Source organism: Aptenodytes forsteri, unplaced genomic scaffold (genome assembly GCF_000699145.1).
Source record: "Aptenodytes forsteri isolate BGI_AS27 unplaced genomic scaffold, ASM69914v1 Scaffold13, whole genome shotgun sequence".
NCBI classification, from domain to species: domain Eukaryota; kingdom Metazoa; phylum Chordata; class Aves; order Sphenisciformes; family Spheniscidae; genus Aptenodytes; species Aptenodytes forsteri.
In genome coordinates this window covers 1,725,423-1,750,299 of record NW_008794543.1, presented here as the reverse complement: position 1 = coordinate 1,750,299, position 24,877 = coordinate 1,725,423, and the positions used below count along the sequence as shown (strand labels likewise).

At 35.8% G+C, this 24,877-nt stretch overlaps 1 protein-coding gene across 1 annotated transcript in view; it reads right to left on the bottom strand.

The window, feature by feature from the left end:
- TLL1 (tolloid like 1) overlaps nucleotides 1–24,877 on the bottom strand; it is a 145,751-nt gene that overhangs the window by 61,604 nt on the left and 59,270 nt on the right. Inside the window, exons 2-5 of the mRNA XM_009272317.2 lie at nucleotides 20,863–20,973; nucleotides 16,557–16,637; nucleotides 13,104–13,256; nucleotides 10,922–11,039 (exon numbers count right to left, since the gene is read on the bottom strand). Of these exons, the coding sequence (XP_009270592.1) occupies nucleotides 10,922–11,039; nucleotides 13,104–13,256; nucleotides 16,557–16,637; nucleotides 20,863–20,973 (463 nt within the window). The remainder of the gene's footprint in view (nucleotides 1–10,921; nucleotides 11,040–13,103; nucleotides 13,257–16,556; nucleotides 16,638–20,862; nucleotides 20,974–24,877) is intronic.

Genomic DNA, 24,877 nt, shown 5'->3' with positions numbered 1-24,877 from the left:
GAGGGGGGGAGTGAGCGAGCAGCTGTGTGGTACTCAGTTGCCGACTGAGGTTAAACCACGACACATCTATAAAGAGTACAGAAATTATGCAAGTGAAATAGTAGTCCTTTTAAAGATTCACTTAGCATGCAGTTGAAAATACAGAAGGACGATATCCTGAACGAGATACAGAATCCTGTGATGCCATTGTTAAATCTCTCCCCATTTTTTGTTTCTCTGGCTATGGGTGATATACAATGTCACTTGCAACAGCAGTATATTAGGAGGTTGAATGCTCTGGATATGTGCAAACTGTTTTTTTTTCTCCCACTCCTGTTTTCTTGTAATAGGAATCTTTTTCCCAGAACATCATATTTTCACAAGAAAAAACTCAACACAAACAACCCAAAAAAACCCTGCTTCGCAACTGTTCTCATGTTTCATTCCTGTTCCATTGCACTTCCATGATTCCAATGTAAACTTACGGAACAGAGATGCACTTTTCAGCATTCATACTGTCAGCATTTATCTGAGATGTCTGCTTTTTGGTTAGAGAAAAAAAAAAAGTCTGCTGACTATGCTAGCAAATGGAGAGAGAGAAGAGTAAAGCAAATCCTACCAAAATGGAAGACAATTTCAGGTTTCATAAGCTGATTCTCTGTCACCTCTGAAGGTCTTAAATATTTTAAGCCAGTATTATATTCCCTAATAAAAGCCAATGGAATTGTACAGAGGAGATCACCTCCACCCTCTACCTCCTCCCCCCCCCTTTTCTTAACAAAAAAAAAAAACCAAAACCCAAAACAAAACAACCCACATGTTTTCTGATGCAACGTTTACAGGGCAGAATATATTTGGTCCTTGAGGAGGTCAATGCTAATATGGAGAATGATCCTATCCTTCATATGCCTCTGTGAGCAATAAAGGAAGAGCAGCTATGGGAGCAATACTGATAGCAGATTAAATTCTACAGACAAGATTTGCTTGTTTCTCCTTTTCAGGTTTTGTGGTGGCAAAGAGATTTTTCACTTTGGTTAGTTGGCTGGTCAGTCAGTCTTGGTTGGTCTTCTTCATTGATTTTTGTTAGTGTCTAACACAACTAGAATTTTAAAATATGAATTAGAGAAGTACAGAAAATATGAATATTAGCAAATATTAGAGAAGTACAGCCATGGCATTTTAGCTCACAATACCTGTTCTTAGTAAGCATATACTGGTTTTGCACTAATAGTTAAAATCAAGGATAGATATACCAAAAAATGATAGTAATATCTTAAAATTATAAAGGCCACACAAGTTACTTTATAGAGGAAAATATTACTACAACAGCCTAGGAGGGTTGTATCAAGAATTTTGAAGCTATCTTGAAAATACTGTTGGGAAAAAAAATTATTGTTCACATTACAATCACTCCTTGCTATCTCAACTGCTTCTCAAGTATTCCTACCCTCAAAATAAGTTGACTCTTTTCTTCCTGCTTCAGATAGTCCCAAGGACAGGTGTGAATCACCTTTTTAGGTCAAAGCACAAATTAGGCTCAGTGTTTCAGCTAGAGTTGTGCAATATCATGTTTAATTAACTTCTTAAGGTGTCTTCCCTTGATAGCTCTCTTCAAGGCAGGTAAATAAAACCAATGGCAATTTAGACTCCCTGCTATAATTCTGTGCCATTGTCAATGTTGCAGGTTTATGTGCTACTGTTCCACACTACAGTACAAGAAAATAAAGAACACCTGTGTATTGCTCTGTGTATTTCCCTCACTCTATATAAACTGTATTAACACAGAACTACTATTTACAATATTTATGATATAGAAATATTATAAACACTGATATAAATAATAGTCATGGAAAAAGTACCTTAAGATGTGCCCTAAAAATACAGCATAGGTGATAGAAAGGAGCACCAGATAGCAGAAATAAGATTAAGATAAAAATTTAGAGCAGTTATACCATTTTATCTCATCATTCCACAGTGGATTTCACCTTTGCACCTGACACGCTGACATGTTTTTTGCTTAACATGTTTTTTGCTTAACATGTTTTTCAGACTGCACGTTTGCAGAATAGCTATTACAGCTACTGGTGAATCTGTAAACATAATTAAAGCACTACAGATACTTTCAATATAATTTTTACCCAGGTTTTTATCTTTCACTAGTCACTCAACTATTTGAATATGTTTCTATTGTGCAATAAGGAAATTACCATAGTTCATACACTCTTATTCACTTGTGCTCACCCTGGGGAGAAGTGTTTGGATCCTTAAGAAGGTTTTGGGATTTTTGTTGGTTTTGTTGTTTTTTGTTGGGTTTTTTTTTAAACCTCTTACTTAGTGTCCCATCCAATTAGAGAGGGAATGCTGGAGTATACACTTTGTACTCTGAGCCAAAGGTAGTAGAATTTGCAGTAACTCTTCATTCTCAGAAAAGTTCACTCATTTAAAAAGCCATTAAAGACCTTCTGTCCCCAGTTTAGAATTCCCAATTCACTGTCATAGGCAGTTGTGTTACGTACACTGAATAAATTTTGTCAAACAGTTCCTAGGTCCCAGACTTCAAGTCTTTTAGAAAACATTGTTCCTTATCTTTGAACACTTTGAAGTAAGGATTAAGATGTGGCATTTGCCTTGGCAGTGTACAGGAAGCCATGGTAGAAAACATAAAAATCAATCAGATTAAGCAATCCACTTTCTGTGAAAGCATGTCACCATTTCCATATTAGGTGAACTTAATGAGTTAGGGCTTCCTACCTATGTTAAGGTCATGTACATCATGATGGCAATTATGCTATACTGACCTTAACTTGTGCAAAGAGATAAAATGCACTGACAATGTCTGATGGTTGTTTTAAAAATAGAAAAGCATAAAATGCACGCAATCTGTGAAAATTCATATTACAGACTTCTAAATATGGATAAAATTCCACTGATTCATGCATAATTCAGGTTGGAAGGGACCTCTGGAGGTCTTCAGTTCAACTTGCTGCTCAAAGCAGGTCAGATATGAAGTCAGACCAGGGTTGCTTAGGTCTTTATCCAGTTGGATCTTGAAAACCTCCAAGGATGGAGACAGCCCAAGCCACTCTGAAAAACCTGCTCCAATGCCTGGCTGTCCACACTGTGAAAAATGTATTCCTTATATCCAAACTGATTCTCTCTTTCTTCATCTTATGCCTGTTGCCTTGCGTTCTCCCACCAAGCACCACCATGAAGAGCCTCCCCGTAGGAACTGGGGGCTGCTGCTGGGTCCCCCTGAAGCCACCTCTTCTCCAACTGAGCAAACCCTGGACCCTCAGCATCTCCTCACAGGGCAAGTGCTCCAGCTCCCGAGCATCTTGGCAGCCTTGTGCTTAAGTCCTTCCAGGTTATTAATATCTTTCTTGTACTGGGGGCCCACAGCTGGATGTGAGGTCTATCTGTGATCTAATAAGTGGTGAGCAGAGAGGGATGACCGCTTCCCTTGAGCCACCAGCTGTGCTTCTGTTCACACAGCCCCAGACGCTGTTGGCTGCCTTTTCTGCCAGGGCCCATGGCCAGCTTCTGCCCAGCTCACTGCCCAATGGCTTTCTCCACAGAGCTGCTCCCCAATCTGGCAGTGCCCAGCCTATCTTGCTCTTCTCCTTTGCAGGTGCAGGGCTTTGCATTTGCCCTTGAACTTCATAAGGTTCCTGTTGGTCTGCTTCTCCAGCCTGCCTGGGTCCCTCTGGGTGGCAGCTTTACCATTGAGCCTATCATCTGGTTCCCCCCCAGCTTGGTGTCATCTGCAAACTTGATGAGAGCATGTACCATGACCTCTTCATGGGTCATTGATAAAGATGTTAAAAAGGATGGGTCCCAGGATAGGCCCCTGCAATACTGTACTTTCAGTCACAGTCTGAGTCCAAGCCATTAACCACAACCCTCCAAGCCCAACCACACAACTAATTTTAACCTATCTAGTTTTCCATTCATCTATAATCCTACAAAATACACCTTGGAGACTCAACACTTTTAAACACATTTGTTTAAATCCTGGAATTTAATTTGTAATTCAAAACATTTATGATCTGAAATCAACACATGACAGCAGTGCAAGAGATTGATGAGAATAAAGTTAGGACAACCACGCATTATGAAAAGGCAGAACAAATCCTTTAGTTTAACAGAGTTTAAACGCTTCTGCTGAGTCTTCCACTGCATGGAAACTCTGTAGAGAAAAATTGCAAAGCAGAACTAAAGAACATTAATCAATATTTATAGCTTAAAGCAAATCAATAGGTTATTAAAAGACTGCAGGGTGTAGAATACTTAATACTATTTCAATAGTTTTAACATGCTTATGTTATTGACTTCATGTACATTACGTGCTTCAACTAACAAAGACATATTTGGTGGCTTAAAAATTTCCATAGATTTTCAATATAATTTTTGCATGGTGATACTTTGGAGACAAATGGAGAAAAAGGAGAAAGTGAAAAAATAATAAATAATTACTCCAAGTAGTACTGTCTATGATTTCTCCAGCTCTGCTTTTATTGACACTATTCACAATAAGGGCAAAAGAATAAAGCAACAATTTAACTACAGTCTATCTCTTCCTGTCCTTTTTACTTCATTTGGACCAAAAGAGTGTTTAACATTTTAAGGTTGCACACTGTAACTTGGAAACGGTCAGGCAACAGCTGTGCAATAATAGCAGAACACCAAAATGGCTAATATAACACATTAAGTTATTAAGACAATTTGTTTTTATAAGAAAATATGGTAAATAAATACCTAATTAACCAATTTACCAAATACAATTAACAATACGAAAAAGTTGATTGTTTCTGTAAAACACAGGTGCTTAAGATCACCTCTGAAAGCTTTTACCATTATTTCATAAATCAGCTAGATTTTTAGGTGTTTACACAAATCATTTGACATTTTATTTTATAGTCATAAAAAACAAGATAAGTTGGGTATTATCAAATGTGTGTAGTGACTTTGGGTACCTTATCTGATATATTTGAAAGATGTTTTCTTTTCCGAAGAAAAAAAATTAACTGCCATCTTTTACATAGATTCCTATAGGAATTAGACAACCTATTCCTCTAGGTTATCTAACACTGAACACCTAAAACCCAACACACTGAGAATTATTTTTTTAATGCTGGCCTGCTCCTGAAAACACGCAGCCAGATGAGTATGGTAATTCCCTTACACTGGTTACCTGACACATTTCAAGTACCTCCCAGAAATTATAAACAAATTTACTGAGTGTTTCTTTACACGCCAAAGAAAATTAGAATTAACACCAGGTCTTAAAATAACAGCAGCAGTGCACACTCATAGAGGGTCATTAGGATTTGCTAGGTTGAGTGTCATGTCAAGCACACCAGATTCATCCAATTAAGCTGCAAGGTTCTGATCACTTCAACAATTGCACTGAGTCAAAGGGTAAGAAAAACTTAAATAAATAAATAAATCTATGAAAGAAATTAATTTGCAATATCATGGGTTTGACCCCAGGTGTGTTTGGCACAAGGCCAAGACATCCCTATGCTGTACGAGCACTTGTAATGTCCCTTAAATTGAGTCAACTGGCAGCCTTTAAAGCTCCTCATCTCTTTAATCTTTATTGCACCAGACAGCAGTTAGAGACAGTAACTATTTATGAATCCCTAATTCCATTTAATCAGTCTAGCTGATCAATGATGGCGAGCAAAGAGAAACAAATGACAGAGAGAAAGTTAAATGACTGGAACAATACTCTCATTCTTTTAAGTAATACAGCTACTGTCAAAAATGCTCTCAAATTAATATGAAGGAAGAGAGAAACAGGGTGGTTCAATGTTGCACTTTTTTAAAAAGCTGCACTCTTCAGAACGTGATAATATGAAAATCCTCATAGACCGCAACATCAGCTTGCCGTGGCACTGACTGCATGAAGTTGTGGATTAAAAACTGCAGAACTTCATAAGCATACTAGGACTGCATATCGTCACAAAGCAAGAGAAACAAGTTCACAAAATTCATGAACAAAATCTCATTCAAGAAGCAGAGGTTTTTTTCTTGGTAAAAAAAAATACCTCTTTCAATCACAAATATAACTCATTCTGTACAAAGGAGATATTGGCTATGACCTGGCTTGATGAATTTGCTTATTGTCAGGGATCAAGATAGTTGTAGTTTCCAAATGTTCTGATTCACTGTCCTAAAAGGACCTGTTGCAATGGCAGAACTGGCTACTGCTTCTTCACCTGCTCAATGGAGATGACCATTCCAATACTACAAAGAACAGCCAGCTGAGTCCATTCCTCAGTTAACAGTTGCCTATCCCAGTGTACTGACAGAAACCACCCCTCATTCAGTTTATGTTAATGCACTGTGTTTCAGACTATGGCAGCTGATGACCTGCACCTTGGTCACACCCATCCTGCAGGCCACGTCACAAACAGCAGAGAAGCTGTGTCAACCGCTGTGGGCAGGAAGAGTCCCAGCTGCTAGAGTTAATTACCACCTGAGAGCATGAGTCAGCCCTAATGCCACAGATTATTTAATACAACTCTGAATTTCTTCTCCCTCCACAAAAGTGACTGAGCACCTTTTATAACAGGTAACGTTTCTTAAAGCTAAAGAATACTGAAAAAGTGTGCCTCGAGCAATGAATTTACCTGTTTCACCAACTTTAAGAACTTGCCTGTAATGTCTATTTAATATACTAGCAAGTTCAAAAAACATTAAAACATTCAGAAGCTGTTCAGTCTACAATGTTTGGAGAAGCACATGAAAGAGATCTGTACCTCAGACAGCTTTGTCAAATACCCATACAAGAAGATACAGCAGTGATTGTAATAAGTCATCTACAGTTTGTCATAAAAAGTACTTAAGTCTTCTGGTGGAGAACACAAATTGCCACAAAGTCAGATCAAAGGCATGCTGAGATGCCAGAACAATATGACTAATTGTTCTCTTTTTGTCTCACTATATAAAAAGAAGCTCGATCTTGTAACTCAGTAATATTTATTAAGAGCATGTGACTAGAGGCCATTCAGTTTGCTGACTGCATTTTTGGCTTTGCATACAGAGAAGTATACTGACTGTGTCTTCAGGCACTTCCTATCTGATAGGAAGAAACATAAGGATAGAGAAGCAGTAGTGAACAAAGAGTGGTTTGAACCTGTTTACAGATTAGAGTTTTACTTGCCCTAATCAAGTAGCGGCATAAATATTTGCTGTAACAGATATTAATGCCAATGTACACTGCTTTGGTAGAAGAATCATAAACACTATTATCTTAATACCACAATCTTATTCTCACATTTGCAGCTAATGGGTACAAATGACTATCAGTAATTACAAAATTCCAAACTACTAAGTTAGTGCTTCAGCTGTACTAAGAAACAATATTTCAATAATTAACTGTTCTCAAAATCAAGTTAAATAAACAAGACATGATGACAAATAATTATAGTTTAAGACTGCAACAGATGAAATTATTCTGACGGGAAGGAGGGATACAGCTGTAAAGCTTTTGACATTTTTCCACACAAGCTGCCCATAAGCAAACTAGAGACCCTGATACAAAGGAGGGTATAAAGCTGGTTGGAATATTATATAAAGTGAAGATAGAGATGATGTGCCTTAAACTTGCAGCCTGACAAAAGACTGCTAAATACCATGAAGACAAGTCTGGAATTCATAGCAACTTTAACAGATTAGAGAAGAGATCTGCAAAGGGAAATATGGCATTGTTTGGTGTCCTGAGATGTGCAAAACATGGCACACACTGGAACCAGTGATGGGGTATCAGCGCTGTGGAAAGAACTCTGGCACTTATTCAGAGTCACATCCCCGATCGACCACGAGTCAAACTTGGCAGCTGTTGAGAAACAGGGAGGCATCACACTTAGGTACCTACATGGAAGGAGAGACTACAAGATGTATGAATTAGCTCTAGCACTGGCTCAGCAGAAGTAATGGTTCATCAGGACAAACACGTCCTACTTTTGGATCCTCATTTTCAAGAAGGATGTGGACTAGTTGAAAAGAATTTCAAAGAGAATAACAATGTGATCAAAGGCCTAGAAAACACGACTTACCAGGAAAGATTATATGAATTAGGCTTTTTCTAGCCGAAAGAAAAGAGAACTGAGGGTGGACATAACAGTCTCAAAGTACCTAATAGATTCCTTTAAAAAAGGAAGAGGAATAATTTATTTTCTATGGCCATAGTGAGCAGGAAAAAAAGTTCACATACTTTAATTGTAGCAAGAAATATCTGTTTTAGCTATGACCAAAAACACTACCCCTGACTTCCTACATTTCCTATATTAAGAACACTGAAGCAATTTATTTCCTAGCAGGCTGTGAAGTATTTATTTTTTCAGGTTTTTAGAAACAAGTTAGACAAGCATATATCAGCAATGACATAGGTATAGCTCGCTCTGTCTTAAGAATACATTAGACATCTTTCTGAGATCCCTTGCAGTCCTATGGGTCTATGATAACCAAAACTTATCTCTTGTTCATTGCTGGTATATAAACTCTCAACTTTAGGAAGGTCATGTATCTCTGGTAACCAGCTGCTATATTTCAAATATGCTTTTTTCATCGCTGCCCTTCTGGGATGAGCTTCCCATGAACTGCTGCAAGTAGTAATGCATTACACTCCTTCAGAATATCCTTAATGTTTACAAAGGCTCAATAACACTTCACTTGCTAGTGTGTTAATGCTGTCATCTGAGAGGTTTGTAGATATTGTCACCTGAATTTCCACATATATGACTGTATCCGCTGTTTCATTAAATGTGTTATGTTTTGACTGTGTGCTCTTTGGGGCAGGGTTTATCATTTAGTTTTTAATTTGAGCAGTGCTAAGTACAATAAAGCCTCCCTCATCTGTGAATGTTAGCTGCCATGGTACTGCAAACAATAATGACACAATGTGCTAACAAACCAACACAGCAGGGTGCTATGGGAAAGAACTGAGATTAATTTCAATGCGACTGGCCGTGTAGCGGAAAGTGTTTGCAGATGGTTTGGTGTCACTTTTGTCTGGGCAATTTCCATGGAAAATCATGCATCAGCACTGTATGCCAGCAGTTAATGCATAGTGGTTCCTATTCACCCAGAGAAGATACGTTCTTATCTGGCTCTTCTTGAAATTACTTATGGATTCAGGACCCCCAAAAAAAGTCATTCATCTGCCCCTTCTGTTTAGCCTGTTTATTTTATCAGTGGTGGACTGTTCATAGCCACACTCTTCCTTGTTTTTATTTTAAACTTTTTACAGCCTTTGTAAATTATTTGTAATTTGTAAAGTACCCACCAATAAAACAACACTAACTGTAAAGGATAATGGTGATTTTGAAGGTAGATATTGAGTATATTCCAACCGTCTGGTTCGAATCGGTTATAACCCAGCCTTCACCCTGAAGTGACTTGATCTCATGAAGCATCAACCAGCCTAAGGAACAGTGCTTTGGCTGGAGAGATTTTTTGTCGTTTGGCTTTGGGCACTTTGAGGTCATAGAATTTACTTTTCACAAAACCAAGATCTCTGTAGTTATCCCCATACTTCTTTTCTCTTTCTAAAGCACCCGAGACTACTTACACTTTTCACATTGCTTTAAATTCACATTGCTTTCTACCTCTGTGAGTGCAGGGAACCATCACGATTATTCTCTGCTTCCCATTTATCTTCCAGCTGTATGTCAGTATCCCTGAATCCTACCTTATGGCTTGCATCATTAACTAAAATAATAGCCATGCTGGGTCAGAACAAAAGTCCATTTCATTTGGCACTGTTTCTAACAGGGGCCTACAGCAGACCTACAGGAGCACAAGAACATGACAGGCAAGTTCACAGGCGCTCCCCGTAGAATAAGCTCTCCGATTGCAAGGATCTGTGGCTCAGAGACTTTCCAAGTCTAAGCTGATGCCTTTCTTAAAATAACCTAGGAGTGCATTTTATTACATTGTCCTATGCCTTAAGAAGGTCAGGGGTAATTTAAACAGAGAAGTCTATATGTAATTTTATGGGCTATAATTAAATTATGTACTATAATTAAGTACATTCAGGATCATTCCCACAACACAAGGAGGTCCCAAAACTTCTTTTCACAACCTTATCCCATAAAAATTCAAAAGTAGGCATGCAAAGTGTTCGATAATCAGGAAGTTAGCAAGACAGAGAGCTGTTCGCTGTGGAGCCTACAACCCAAACAGAAGCTGACTATCAGAAGTACAGTATTTCCACAGGTAGTGAGTGCTGCTCTTGGAAAATGAAGATGGTGCACTCAGGAAGTTCACTGACCACTATATAAAATTAAGAATTCTGAGTGGAATAAATAACAAACATAGCTGACTGAGGCATCTGTGAGCAGAAATATCTGAAGAAGGAACATGGTGATTAATGGAAAGCTGCACTAATGAGTGATAAAACCTGTTTTGTTTACTTTTACACACCAGTGACCTGGAAGAAGGAATTTGCAAAATGGTCATGAATTTGGTGGTTAAACAAATCTGGGCAAGGACAGTCTAACAATAGAAGAGTTAAAATTACAATTAACAACAATTAAGCTGGAAAAGGAATATGGGATAGATATCCATACATAATTCAGCAGTAAACATGTGACAAGGAGAAAGCTAAGAATAAACAAAGGATAAGCCTGAAATACCTTTAGAACAATACATATTAATATTAAAAGCGTGACAGAAAGCCAAATATAAAAGTCTCATATCTGTGTATATACAGCAAGATCATTTTATCTAGAAATAGACAAAAGAGGCATAGCTTCAAAAAGCTACTATACATACTGCTTTCAATGAACCTAAAGCCAAGCAGAACACATGTATCATTTAAATACAGTAACTGTTCATTTTCCTGTGAAGTATATATTCACTTATAACTGCAAAGATGACAAACATAGCCAAACATTGAAAGCACAAGTATCTGTTACCATACATACACACTTACCCACATGGTCTGTATGTAAATACAATATAACTTTCTTCATCGCTTCGTTCAATAAATGTGACACACGTGTACTTTTCCCAGTGCCGCATAGCCTGTTTGAACATGGCGCGCTGGGTGCCTGGAAGAATAATTGTATGGGATGAAATAAGAGACTTCTCTAACTGCGTCTTGTTCCTTAAAATCAGATTTTAATACTAGGAATATAGGCCTGGAAGGAGTCACTGGATCATGAAGTCCTGTGTCCCGGCAGTCACATAGACTGCCAGACTCCAATTAAAGGGATACTCAAACCATCAGCTCGTCATAACATATCTGCCTGCAAGGGGACCAATAGTGCCTGACACACTCTAGCAAACATAAAACCTGCAATAAAAAGCACAGCTATGTTACACCAGAGGAAGACAGCAGAAGAAATCTAGTGTTGCTCATGTGCCTGCATTAGCATAATATTTGCTAAGCAATTTCCCAGATGAAATTATCAAGTGGACCACATTGGGGAAAAAATAGAAAGGAAAAAAAAAACACAAAACAACACTGGGGAACCCTGGATCCTAACTATCTAGTGAGAAGGGGAAAAAAAGAAAAAAAAAAATTAAACAAAACCCTACAGCCTTCAAATCTGGAGATCAATTTAAACTAAGCCATGTAAACAGGCATACCAGTCAAGGCATTTGATTTTAATAATGCTGTCTTGAACAGGGACCAGCCTCCACTTCTTTACATCAAAACCTTTCAGAAATCAAATGATCCACCAAAAGGGGGAAATTCTTAATTTGGTACAATACTAAGCATACCTAGATATTTGTTTTAAAAATGAGAAACTCATTCAGAAACAATCAAAGCTATACTCTAGATGCAGAAGCAGCCAGGCCATCTCTCATGACAGAACATAAAGCCAGCTAGTATACAGTACTTGAGGTACTATAGCAATGTAATTTCATTGCCTGACAAAAGGCAAGGCTTATTAACTTAGAGGCAGCATCTGAGAATACAGCTGTATTGCTGCTGAGCTGGAAATCCACAAAGAACAGTACTACTTGAATTTGCTAGCACAAACACATCCACCTTGCAGACTTTTGCAAAAATGCACATTACAGCATAGGATAATTAAAAAACCAACCAAACAAACAAAACAATTTTTTAAACTTAAAGACAACAAAACCTCAAAGTACATAAAAACCAGCAAGTTCAAATCATGGCAGGATCCTGAAAATTAAAGGTTATTTCATCCCATCTTGCCCTTTTCTTTTATCCTTAAGCAATATTTGCCAAGCTTTAAAGTTTATCTTTCATTATGAAAAAGGTAAAATGTTTAACATGATATGCTTTCATTTAGTTTACTGCCATTATTTCAGAAGATGGTAATCCTAAAGCAAAGGTCACGCTTAGTATAGTACTATATAAATACCCAAACTAAAAGTTTGACTGTAGCTGTCAGTTTGAAAGGAATGACTCTGGTTTCTCCATATACCTATGCATACAACGTGTGACCATTTGCATGTTTCTTTTGATTCCCTGTATTATTGTGCACAATAAATAAGATGTTATTACATATCGTTTCCCATCCATCTTTGCTTTTCTCCCTTCCTTTTTGTTTTAAATTACCTTATACATGCACATTGATATTGATCCATCTACATTTTTCAGGGATAACAAAGGTTTAAAACTTTTTCTATAGTTTTCTGCTAAGAATTCTATATATTTTGAAGTCAGCCTTTCTTCTTGTCATATATAATGTCTGTATGTACCCATCTGGAAACCAAACTGAGGAATTACAAAACACATTTGAGTCAGTTTGTTGAGTGAAATCAATTTAGCGGAATACATGTCACACCAGGTAAATTAGTTATATTCACATGCTAAATAGCCTGCATTTTTTAAAAAAACAGATTTCATGACATTCAGTTACTTAGGTTCTTGAAAACAAACATGCAACAAGAAATATTAGGAAAAGAAAAAGAACCTTCCCTTTCTAAAACATAGTTATGCATTTTTATTATGTAGCTTGCCTTTGGGAACAATTTTTTGAGGTATGACTAATATTTTCAGAACAGATGTACTTCAGGCCTGATCCAACAGAAACCCTTCTATTGACTTCCATAGTACAATTTGACTTTAAAAAAAAAAAAAGGCAATTAAAAACATTTATATTCCTTCTCCCCATCCAAAGCACAAAGCTTACCAGTGAAATTTCCACCTATTACATATGGAATGACACCTCCTGGCCATATTCTTTCTGTTCGTGATGTAGCAGCTCTGGGAAATCGGTTTTTCTCATTTTTCCCTGAGAATTTTACAGTAGTTCTTCCTTTAGATGTATTATTTTGCTCAAAGCCTGTAATGATAATTAAAACACGAATGAGATCACACACACACAAAAAAGAGAACAATTATTTTCCAGCAGGTCAAAGTCAGATTATTTCTTTATGCCCTTTAAAAGTAGGACATTGCTGTTATGCAATAGTCTATCATTACTTAGTTCTCTGAGAAATGCTTGAAAAGAAAAGTCTAAATCTTCATTTTTCAAACATATCTACAGTAACAATTTGCACATATATTTATCAACATGAAGGCACATTGCATAATTTATCTAAATTTTCTCATTTGGTAGTAATAATAATAACAAAAAAAAAAATCACTTTCCCTGTGTCTTTATTTTTTCTTTAAATAAATTTGGATTTTTCCAGCAAAGAAGGAAAGACTTTGGACAGACCCAAAGTAATCAAAGCATTCATTGTCCCTGTCATTTTTATTGCAAGATCTGAAAAAAGCAAGTGCATGACCATCCTTAAAGCACTGGATAGAAAGAAGTCAAAGTATTAGATTGGCTTTTATTATCAGGAAGTACAAGGAAAAAATAGATAAATTTGCAAAGTTGTATACACATGGAAAAAGTCAGAGAGGGTCATTTCTCCCTCCGATCTCCATCACCTGTAACTATTACCAGTAGATACATTTTCAGATTAAAATGTGACTTTCGTTTTGATAGTAACCCTACTACACTTCAAGATGCAAATATACATTTTTCATAAATGAGCTTTTGGAACCCTATGGATAAGTATGACTCATGGCTGGAATTTCTTTACAAGACCAAAAAATGCCTGCTATTTTCAGAGATATTACCACCATTTGTCCCATTACAGTTAAATCTTTCCCAAATCAGCTGAAACTTACTGTGACAACAGAAGAGGATAAGGGTAGTTAGACAAGGATTTGCACACCATAATGGGGTTAGCTGTTGTCTTCCTAAGCAATTTATAAGTTAGTATGAACATTAGGGCAGCTGATTAAAATGGATCACTTGAAAGACGGTCAACAAATCCTACTCAGTGGGGTTGAATTCTTATTCCTCATTGAAGGGTACACCTTCCCTCTGTGAGTATCCCCTGTGATACCAGTTCCACCTAAGCGTTAATGGGTATGTCAGGATCAGGGAGGATTCCAGGGCAGGATCCTGGTATAATATCTTGGCATAGCCCCAGGGCTGGGAGAGCAGCAGAAGGAAGAAAGGGAAGAAGCTACAGTACAAGGTAGGGAGAAAGTTCTTGGTGCACAAGGAGAAAATCTGACTTTGTAACAATTAACACATAACTTAAATTATATCAGGAATGATATAGAAAATGTAAGGGTGTAAAAAAACCACTCAGGTAAAGCAGACAACTTACCCTTGCATTAAATAAGCGTGTAAATGAGAAATACACAACAGCCTACAACACAGGTAGAAACTTCAGAGAAAAACTATTGTTACACTTAATATGGAGTCATTACTGAACCACTTCACATGTTAATATAGATGTTTTACCATTTAAAATTATTTTTATCAACTTTATTTTGAACTAGAAGAAGAAATTTATGCCAAATTGCATGCAAAAGATACAAGCATTTATGCAATACTAAAATTGTAATTCTTTTATAAAGAATGATGATTATATACCAGAGCACATCTGCAAAGGCAGTTACTGTGCTCTAGTTAATCTTACAAGATATGCAGTGATGCGTTTAGACATAATGTGGTGTGACTACAATGGAGTTTCACATATTTTCCTTTTTGAGATTAAGGTTTCATGACATTAGTCACAGCTCCTTGCATCAAATACAGTGAGTAAACTCAACCAGTATTAATGGGGATTCCACTTATATAGCCCGCTGAATTCAACTACGTTCATACTGACAAGGGTATGATTAGTATAAAAATGTGGCTGTTCAGTGTAACGCACCATAAATGCTTCAATCACAATATGAATGACCAGAATGCCCCAACTGGATCCAGAAAAAAACCCCATATAATTAGCAGCTATGCCGCATAGCCTACCTGTACTGAAAAGAGATTGTATTGATATCAGTTGAACTGATAACTGTGAACACAGCCATACGAAAAAGCTAAGGAACCTTTAATATGAGATTTAAAGCTACATATTTTAGCTTCCAGATTTGATACTGGAAATAGACCTCTAAGAAAATGCAGCAAAGAACAAATCTCTTCATTACTATTCTTGTACTATTTATTTTATAGTTTGTTTATGCCAATAGTAAAACAGAAAGGCTTTAAAATGTTAAAGCACTATCATCAGTAATGTTCATGACACATTATATCAGGCAACCTGCTAATTTAAACAGTGAAAATACCAGAGCCAAATCTTCTTATCCTGTCTATAAGCTGATAGAGGGCACCTCGTTTTTTTGACATCCCATGCTCTCCAAAGCCACCTTTAAAAAGGAAAGAAAAGAAAAAAAAGGAATTTTACAAAAGTTAAAAACATGGAATCTTACACCTACAGCAACTATATAGCCTGGAGAGATTAGAAAATACCCCGTAAAAGCTGCAATGCTGTTTTTAAGGAAGTTTAACATTCTTCAATGACTCGCATACAAATTCTTCAAGTATTCTTGACAATGAAAAAACCCCACATTTTTAGCTGAAAAAAATTCTAATATGCATTCCAGAATGTAAGCCAACATGTCTTTGTTATTCAGACAAGTCATGACAATTACATCATCTAATTATTATTTGGAGCTTTTTTTTCTTCCTGATGACCTTGACATCCTCAGAGCCATATTGATTGACAGCTAAAAGCCTTACTCTCTCAGAAATTTCCTGAATGCATGCCATAATCTTCTCATTTCAAGGGAGGGGAAAGAGGGAAAGCAAACACCCAAAGTTTCATCAGAAAAAAAATACCAGAACTGATACAAACTTAATATGGCTGATTTTACCATGAAAGATTTGGTTTTCTTTGTCAGCATGCAAATAGATGTCAATGCACTCTAAAGGCTTTGAAACATCACATGCCGGTGTATATTGCAGTGAGACCTCACAGGCATATATATTAAAAGAGATTGTATTGATATCAGTTGAACTGATAACTGTGAACACAGACATACGAAAAAGCTAAGGAACCTTTAATATAAGATTTAAAGCTACATATTTTAGCTTCCAGATTTGATACTGGAAATAGACCTCTAAGAAAATGCAGCAAAGAACAAATCTCTTCATTACTATTCTTGTACTATTTATTTTATAGTTTGTTTATGCCAATAGTAAAACAGAAAGGCTTTAAAATGTTAAAGCACTATCATCAGTAATGTTCATGACACATTATATCAGGCAACCTGCTAATTTAAACAGTGAAAATACCAGAGCCAAATCTTCTTATCCTGTCTATAAGCTGATAGAGGGCACCTCGTTTTTTTGACATCCCATGCTCTCCAAAGCCACCTTTAAAAAGGAAAGAAAAGAAAAAAAAGGAATTTTACAAAAGTTAAAAACATGGAATCTTACACCTACAGCAACTATATAGCCTGGAGAGATTAGAAAATACCCCGTAAAAGCTGCAATGCTGTTTTTAAGGAAGTTTAACATTCTTCAATGACTCGCATACAAATTCTTCAAGTATTCTTGACAATGAAAAAACCCCACATTTTTAGCTGAAAAAAATTCTAATATGCATTCCAGAATGTAAGCCAACATGTCTTTGTTATTCAGACAAGTCATGACAATTACATCATCTAATTATTATTTGGAGCTTTTTTTTCTTCCTGATGACCTTGACATCCTCAGAGCCATATTGATTGACAGCTAAAAGCCTTACTCTCTCAGAAATTTCCTGAATGCATGCCATAATCTTCTCATTTCAAGGGAGGGGAAAGAGGGAAAGCAAACACCCAAAGTTTCATCAGAAAAAAAATACCAGAACTGATACAAACTTAATATGGCTGATTTTACCATGAAAGATTTGGTTTTCTTTGTCAGCATGCAAATAGATGTCAATGCACTCTAAAGGCTTTGAAACATCACATGCCGGTGTATATTGCAGTGAGACCTCACAGGCATATATATGTCTGCATCATTTCAGCAATCAATGAGCAAGAAAAACTAAGCTATTAAGTAGCTGATTTTAACATTTACCATGCCATTTACAGAAATGCAACACATTTCTAGGTTTACTGCGTACATTTGATGCATCTGCCACATACTCCCTTCACATACAATCCTTTTGTGGCTGCAAGTGCCTTTGCAAACACCAGTAAACCAGAAGAAAGAACACTGATAATACTGCACTAGTCAATAAATCACTCAGAATTGTTCAGAGAGTTTTGCGATTTTCAGAAGTTTATAGTAGGTTGTATTTTAAAATTCAGTATCTGTTATAGGACAAGAGAGTTTTCAAACTACTTTTACAACAGCAAAAATAAAAAGATAGAAATAAAAGGACCATTGGAACCTCCAATCACGACTGAAAAGACCTTTCCCAACTTCCCATAGAAACTTTCCATATATATGTGGAAAATATATTTATTAAACAGCAACTTAAAATCATATTACAGATGAGAAAATTCCATATAAGGCAAGTGAGTTTGTGTGGCTGCTCAGTGAATAACAATGTGCCTAATTATTTGGATTACACTGTCACATAGTTGCTGGCTCCCTTGAGAAAAATTTTCCAAATTTTTTAAAACATTTTAGATAGATGATGTAATAGTTCAACACATTCCTTTCCAACAAGTTACATGGTAACTTTAATATACACTACAGAGAATATAACAGTTCCATTCCTTGTATTGATCATCATTAATGTAATTGTCTCTCATGTTAACATTCATCTTCTAAAAAAAGGCATATAGCTAAAGATTCCAAACAAATATTAAAAAAATCCTTAAAAGCATCAGCTGTCATAGACATAACAGAAAAAAAACCCAAAGAATCCATTATTTACTTGAAGAAATAATTATACCATAATTATTTCTAGAAAAAAATATATTAAATTGATTTCTGTGTTAACACAGCCTGTGTATTCCATTTAGTGAAAAACTGAAGAAGAAAAAGTATCACACATAACTAATCTGTCTTATATGAATAATATACAGCCTTGCCAAGCCACAGTCTAAAAAAAGTTTTTAAAAAAAAAAAAAATTGTATTTGCTGCATCTTCTCATACTTCAGGCGGGAGAAAGAAGGAGGATACTTTTGGCAGTTTAGACTCATAATAATATATGCATAACAATTTTATCAGTTTTACTGTTGCATCTATTTACAATGATTATGCGTATTGCTTGGACAAAGTGACAAATAAAATGACAGAGCCACACCCTGAGAAGCTCACAGATTAAGTATCTGACCCTGCAAATGTAGGCAGATAATCCTCACCAAAAGGAGTAGTTCACATAATGTGAGTCAGAGCCTGTGAGCCTCAGGATTTTTAATTAGTAGCTGCAATGAAAAATGTGACTCTGCAACTCCACCTTGATGGTTTACAGCCAAGTATCCAACCCTTCTACGTGATGTCACCTTTAGTTTGTGAAGGTCAACAACAGAAAGTGCTCAGAAATCAAGCTTGTAGTTAATTGTCATTGTGTCTGTAAGTAAGGTAAAATATTAATTTGTTTTCTATTTTAGACATTTTACGTTCCTTTTCCAGTTGCTACCTAGTATCAACTAGTTAGTTGTCAGCAATTTACTCTTTTGGAAATTAGAGGGAAAAAAGCACACTAGGCTGTGCAGTTTGCAAAAACAGGCTAAAGTCCTAGTTTATGCATCAAAATGCTGTAAGTTTAGAAGAATAATTACATATGTAAAGCGTAAAATTGAGTTCTCCAACTCTGTTTTTAGAAAAATCAAGAATGTTGAGGGTTCACTGAGAGCCATTACAAAATCATTAACTGAGAGCCATTACAAAAACATTAATTTAGCAGAGTTTGTTCTCCAAAGTCCAGTCCCACTGACCATTGCAGTTGCATTGATTCCTCTTGTGCAATAAAGGTAGAAAAATGCGATCCCAATGTGTTAGTAATCCTCAGTAGGATGACTCAATATCCTGAATAGGATACTGTCCACAGGAAAAGATAATGCACAAATCTCAAGACAGGTAAGGAAAGAAAATTAAATAATAGAATATTAAATATTATTTAAAAATAGCTTAGAAACTTATATTCTTTCTGTGGCAATTGACAAAAAAATAACTGTGCCATTAAAAAAGAATAGAAAAGCAAGAAGAAAAAGGAAAGTCAGGAGGCCAAAGAAATCACTTGACTGCATCCACTTTAAGGGGAAATGACTGACCTTGCTCTCTACATTTTGTCAGCAAAACTAGCGCCTGAAATACCTTCAAAGCCAATTAAAACTATTTGTTTGGGGGAAAGGGGGGCAGGGAAACTGCTGACTCTATTAACATTTTAAAATCCAGTCTTGATCTAGAAAGGATCAAAGGTGTTCCTGCCTTGAAAAAACAAAAGGCTTTAAAAGGAGATAAAATAAATTTTCAAGTTGATATAAAAATAGTCTAATCACAACATCTAACTAGGAAGAGTAAAAATATTTTAAATATATCGATATTGAAAGGTTAGGTTTAAAATTGCTTCTTTGGTCTGAAAAATTCCTCAAAGTGATCCTTATTTCCACATATCAGGAATCATCAAGTTAATAGTAGCTCAGGTCAGGAACATATAGAATATGCTTAATAGAAAATGAATTTAAAATTCCTAAATAACTTGGGTTTTTTGGTACCATAACCTGAAAGTTTACAAATTCTCAGTTATGAATTTACAAATCGGAGCCTGAAAGCATAAATTTTCTTAGACATTAGACAGACATCCATTTAGACATGGATTATGTTTTCTCTCTCTCTCACACACATATATATATTTACTCCTAAATAACTTGGGTTTTTTGGTACCATAACCTGAAAGTTTACAAATTCTCAGTTATGAATTTACAAATCGGAGCCTGAAAGCATAAATTTTCTTAGACATTAGACAGACATCCATTTAGACATGGATTATGTTTTCTCTCTCTCTCACACACATATATATATTTACACGCAAGTAATATCTCTTTATTTATCTGTTTGAATATCCAACTGCTTGTGTTAATCAGATTGCAGCTTCTGGCACTAATACACTGAATGTTAACAATAGCAAATAAACATGTATTAAAATGTCAGATAAATAGCTTCTTTTTAGACAACGCAAATTCTAGCAAGGATGACATGTTCTTGCGTTGCTTCTAGATCTGGGTGGAACTGAAAAAAGAGCAAAAAGAGGGGTTGTAATCCAAGACTCCCAGTCTCGCCTCCAGGATTCCACGTATGTTCTCCATAGGGCATTTGGGCTCTGCTATTGGGAACTTTTAGCGACGAAAGCAAAGCTTTGTACAATTTCCTTTCCCACATGACCACCTGCAGAGTGGACTTACGGTTCCTACCAGCTTCTGCTCTTCAGTTCAACAAGATATTTTTAATCAGAAATGCCAGAATAAAATTAAAATTTTAGTTTTTCTCTTTCCTTCCCTAAAACAAATCTATACTCATTGCTTAATAACTTTTTAAAGTGTAAACTAATATTACCCAAAACATTATACTGACTTTCTACATTTAAAACAGACATTGCCTTCTATGCAGAAGTAAATAACAGGAAAAATAAGTTAAAACAAGTTTGAAATATCATACCTGTGTTATGGCCAAGTCTTTCGTTGGAGTGCTGTGTAAGGTCAATCGTCCTGTCAATTTGAAAGATTTTTAAGTCTTCATCATCTAAGGCAATATCTCCCCAAAAGACAGCTTTAAATAAAAAAGAGCTCAATTTAATTAAAGAATTTATTTAGACATTAAAACCAACCTGAAGACTATAATGCCATGTTACAACCCTTGGGAAAATATATGACAAATATATATTTATATCGCATATATTTGCTTGCTGATGTATATTTTATACAAAGAAAGAAAACTACCTAGAAAAAGACAAATAATTTGTTTCAGTATTCTCCTGAACTCTTACAGTCTTCAATTTCTTTACACATTGCCTAAATGCAATCATTTAAATGTAATTTCAATCCATTAAAAAATTTTCAGCATGTGTTGTTTTCTGTAAGTAAATACAACAAAGCATAAAAGACACTGAAGTATGTTAACATTTGAACTATGAAGTCAAAAATGTATAGTACTGAGAAAATACAACCTTTATATTTCCTAACATCTTCCTGAAAATGAGAATTATTTGAAGTAATTTTTATTATGTTCCAATCACTTTCTATATTGCATTATGTTTGTCTCAGAGAATTAATATGTTTAGCTGTTTTCTGTTAAGCTGAGTGAAAAAACCCAAACCTTTATTTTTCATTTTCCTCCTGGTTTATTTGTATGCTTTCCTTTTATAGTTAATCTCACTATTAGGATTCTTTCAAATATGTTGCTTTTCAAAGCTCCAGTCTCTCTTTCTTCTTTTTAACCCTTCTTTGGCCTTTTTGGTGGGTTTCTTCTTCTCTCTTTTCCTGTTCTCTTTCAGGCTCTCTCAGGTTTTTTCTGTTTGACTTTTGCATAGCTAACTCATCTTCCCTAAGCTACCATCACAACTCAGTGAACCAAGATATAGGCCCACTTGCAAGAATTCGGGATCTATAACCTCAGTCTTTCATCTCTGCCTATTTTTGCTGAGATTTTATCCTGAGATCTCCCTGCCACCTCAAACTTATCATTAAAGCCGAACTCAACACCAAATCCTCAACTGCTGTGAATGAAGTCAACAGAGCATATACCAATTAACATGAGCTGAAGTGGTTGTTTATTATCGTTATCCAAATTCTTCCTTTTCCCTCTCTTCACTGCCTCTGTCAATAGCTCTATTATTTGTCCCCTCAGAGTCACAAAACCCCTGGGTTTAATCTTGGTGTCATCTTCAACTGTTTCCCTCCTTTCCCCCATCCAGGAAGACATCACTAACTCTGCCTGGTTGTTCATTATACAGTTCCACAGCAAACTGCTTTCTGCGCTTCCATACAACTAAAACCTTGTCCAAAGTTGAGCTGTTACCATATCATTCTCTCTGGTCTACTTCCATTCAAACTGATCCTAAACATTACTGTTAACCAGTATTCTTTTTCTTTGTCTGTTCTTTATATCACTTTGTAGAGACCATTCATCAGATAATATTCTCAGTAGTTTCATGTTGCTGCAAAAGTTACCATTTTCTTATTTACTGATGCTTACATTCATTAGTATTTAATCAAATCTGTATCAAGAAAGTCTTTACTTAAGCAAAAAGATATGTATTTCTAAAGAACTCCCAGATATTACATTACTTCCTCCTATGCCCATTCTTCTTGAACACAAGGCACCTAGGAGAAATCACATTGAAAATGGCTTCGGTCTGTCTTGTAAAATACCTCAAAAAAAATAGATAGCCCACACAGAGTTCCAAAATGAAAATGAAACTTTTCAATTAAAACCATAACCAATATCTTATGTCTTCCCTAAATATGGATATTTTCATGTATATAATTTTTTTTACAGAAAAAGATAATGTTTCTTAGAAACCACAAGAATTTGAGATCATTTCTGAAACTGTTCAGTCACTTCTAACACATTTCTGAACACTCCCCTTCCAAGGGTCACTATTTCCTTATGTTCACATTGGGGACATCTTTCCTCTGGCTAGCCTGTTCTCACCAGTGATAGTTTTTACCACCAGGTCAAGAGACAGAGCTAGTGGCAGCTCTAGATTTCCCCACCCCCCACCCCCCCCTTAAGCTTCTAGGAAAAAGATCTCAAATTGTCAGGGTTTTTAACAGTGAGCGGAGAAAGTCAGTAGTCTCCATCTGACTTAAGTTAAATATTATTTTTTATCACTATTATAAACACCTTCTAGAGATTTCTCTTGAATGTCATTCATAACAGGGGCCACTGTATAAGCACAATGTAAGATTGCAAACTTTAATAAACAGAACAGAAAATGGTAAGAGGAAGAAACCATTAACATTTCAGTCTACAAAGACATGATGTGCCCCAGCAGAGGTCACACAGGTTGTCCACACCAGACTCGAGGAAGTGCTAAAGCTTAATAGCAAGCCCATTTTTCTTTCCTGGTAAAACTGAGAGTTAACAAAAGGAAGGTTCTGAATTAACAATAGCTGATGCAAAAAATAACTCACTGACAGAAATGTATTAGCAGAAATCACTTTGGTTGCAATGTGTAATATTGAATATTCATATAAATATGAATATTCATATAAATATGAAAACCCAAGGCAAATCGAACTTCAGAAAAATAATAAAGTAGAAAAACATTGGTGGAAAAAATCCTCCCTACTCTTGATGATGCATCGTTATCACTTCACTGTGGTAACATTCACTTTGCCACGAAAATACAAATAGAAAAGACTAAACCCTGTGAATTTGTCTGACAAACGCATTGAATTTGTGAGCACATATATAAAATATACCTCAGCGTTCAGGCAAGGTACAGTAACTTTGTCTGTTGGGTTAGAAAGGAAAACAAAGCTATGGTATTTTTGTTAAACATCTGGACTGCTAGCTAGGTTTTGATTAGCAGCTAAGCACAAGGTTAAGTTTAACAATAATATAACCATGGTAATATAACAATAAGTGCTGATGCAAGTTTAATGTAGTTGTAAACAAGCAATCTGTGTGACCAATAGAAGCTAGGTTCTCTAATGTATTAACTACATATGAGTTAACACTGAAGAAAGAAATATAGATAATTGTTTAAAAGTATAATGGAAAGTTTGGAGCTTTCTTCAGGCCACTGGTTTTTTTAATGCAAGGCAATTTTGTTTTGCAGAAAAAGACAAATGTGTAAAAGAAACACGATGAAAGGCAGAAACCTTGATAGAATTAACTCATTTGACTTTAGCAACAATTTAATAATTATCACTTTACTTTTACTGAAATAAACCTGTGATTTTCTGAATTAATTTCAGTGCAACTGGTAAGATATATACCGAGCAAAAGAAACAACAGTTAACTGGATGCTATTTAACTTCAATATAGTCCAAACAATTGGCAACTGAAACAAAAAGGGAGCTGATTAACTGCTTTTTAAAAAATACACCTTTTTTCCAATGAAAGGTCTGCACTGAATATAAATTCTGCCCTTCAAAGCCTGAAGCACAACCCCACCTGAATTATCAAAAAAAATAAAAACAGGTATCTCCCACAACTGTTAAAAGTATCCTTTAATTTTTTTGAATGCTTATGTAAGTGTCAAACTATTTTGTAACTAGAGAAGAAAGTATTTTTATCTCCTACCTTAAAATTTTTATGGCCTGAAACTATCTGAAGAAATCATTCTGTATACTTCATCATGTCACACACCAATCTTAACCTTATAGAAAGCAAGAGGAGGACTGTTTGGGTATGCAAGGCATTATGTTAAAGACTTTGCTAAGAGCATGTTAGGATTAAGAGCTTTATTAGCTTGCTCTAAGGAACTTCTGACAGAATTGACCTGTTCAGCTCTGCACCTCTATCATTTTTCACAGATATTTAATTCATAATTTTCATCCAGAAAATTAACAAGAATATGATAACCAATTCACTTAGCATGAAAAAAAAAAAAAAACAAAACCAAAAACCAAACAAAAGGATGGAATAACTTTCAAAATCATAGAATCATAGAATCACTGAGGTTGGAAAAGACCTCTAAGATCATCGAGTCCAACCATCAACC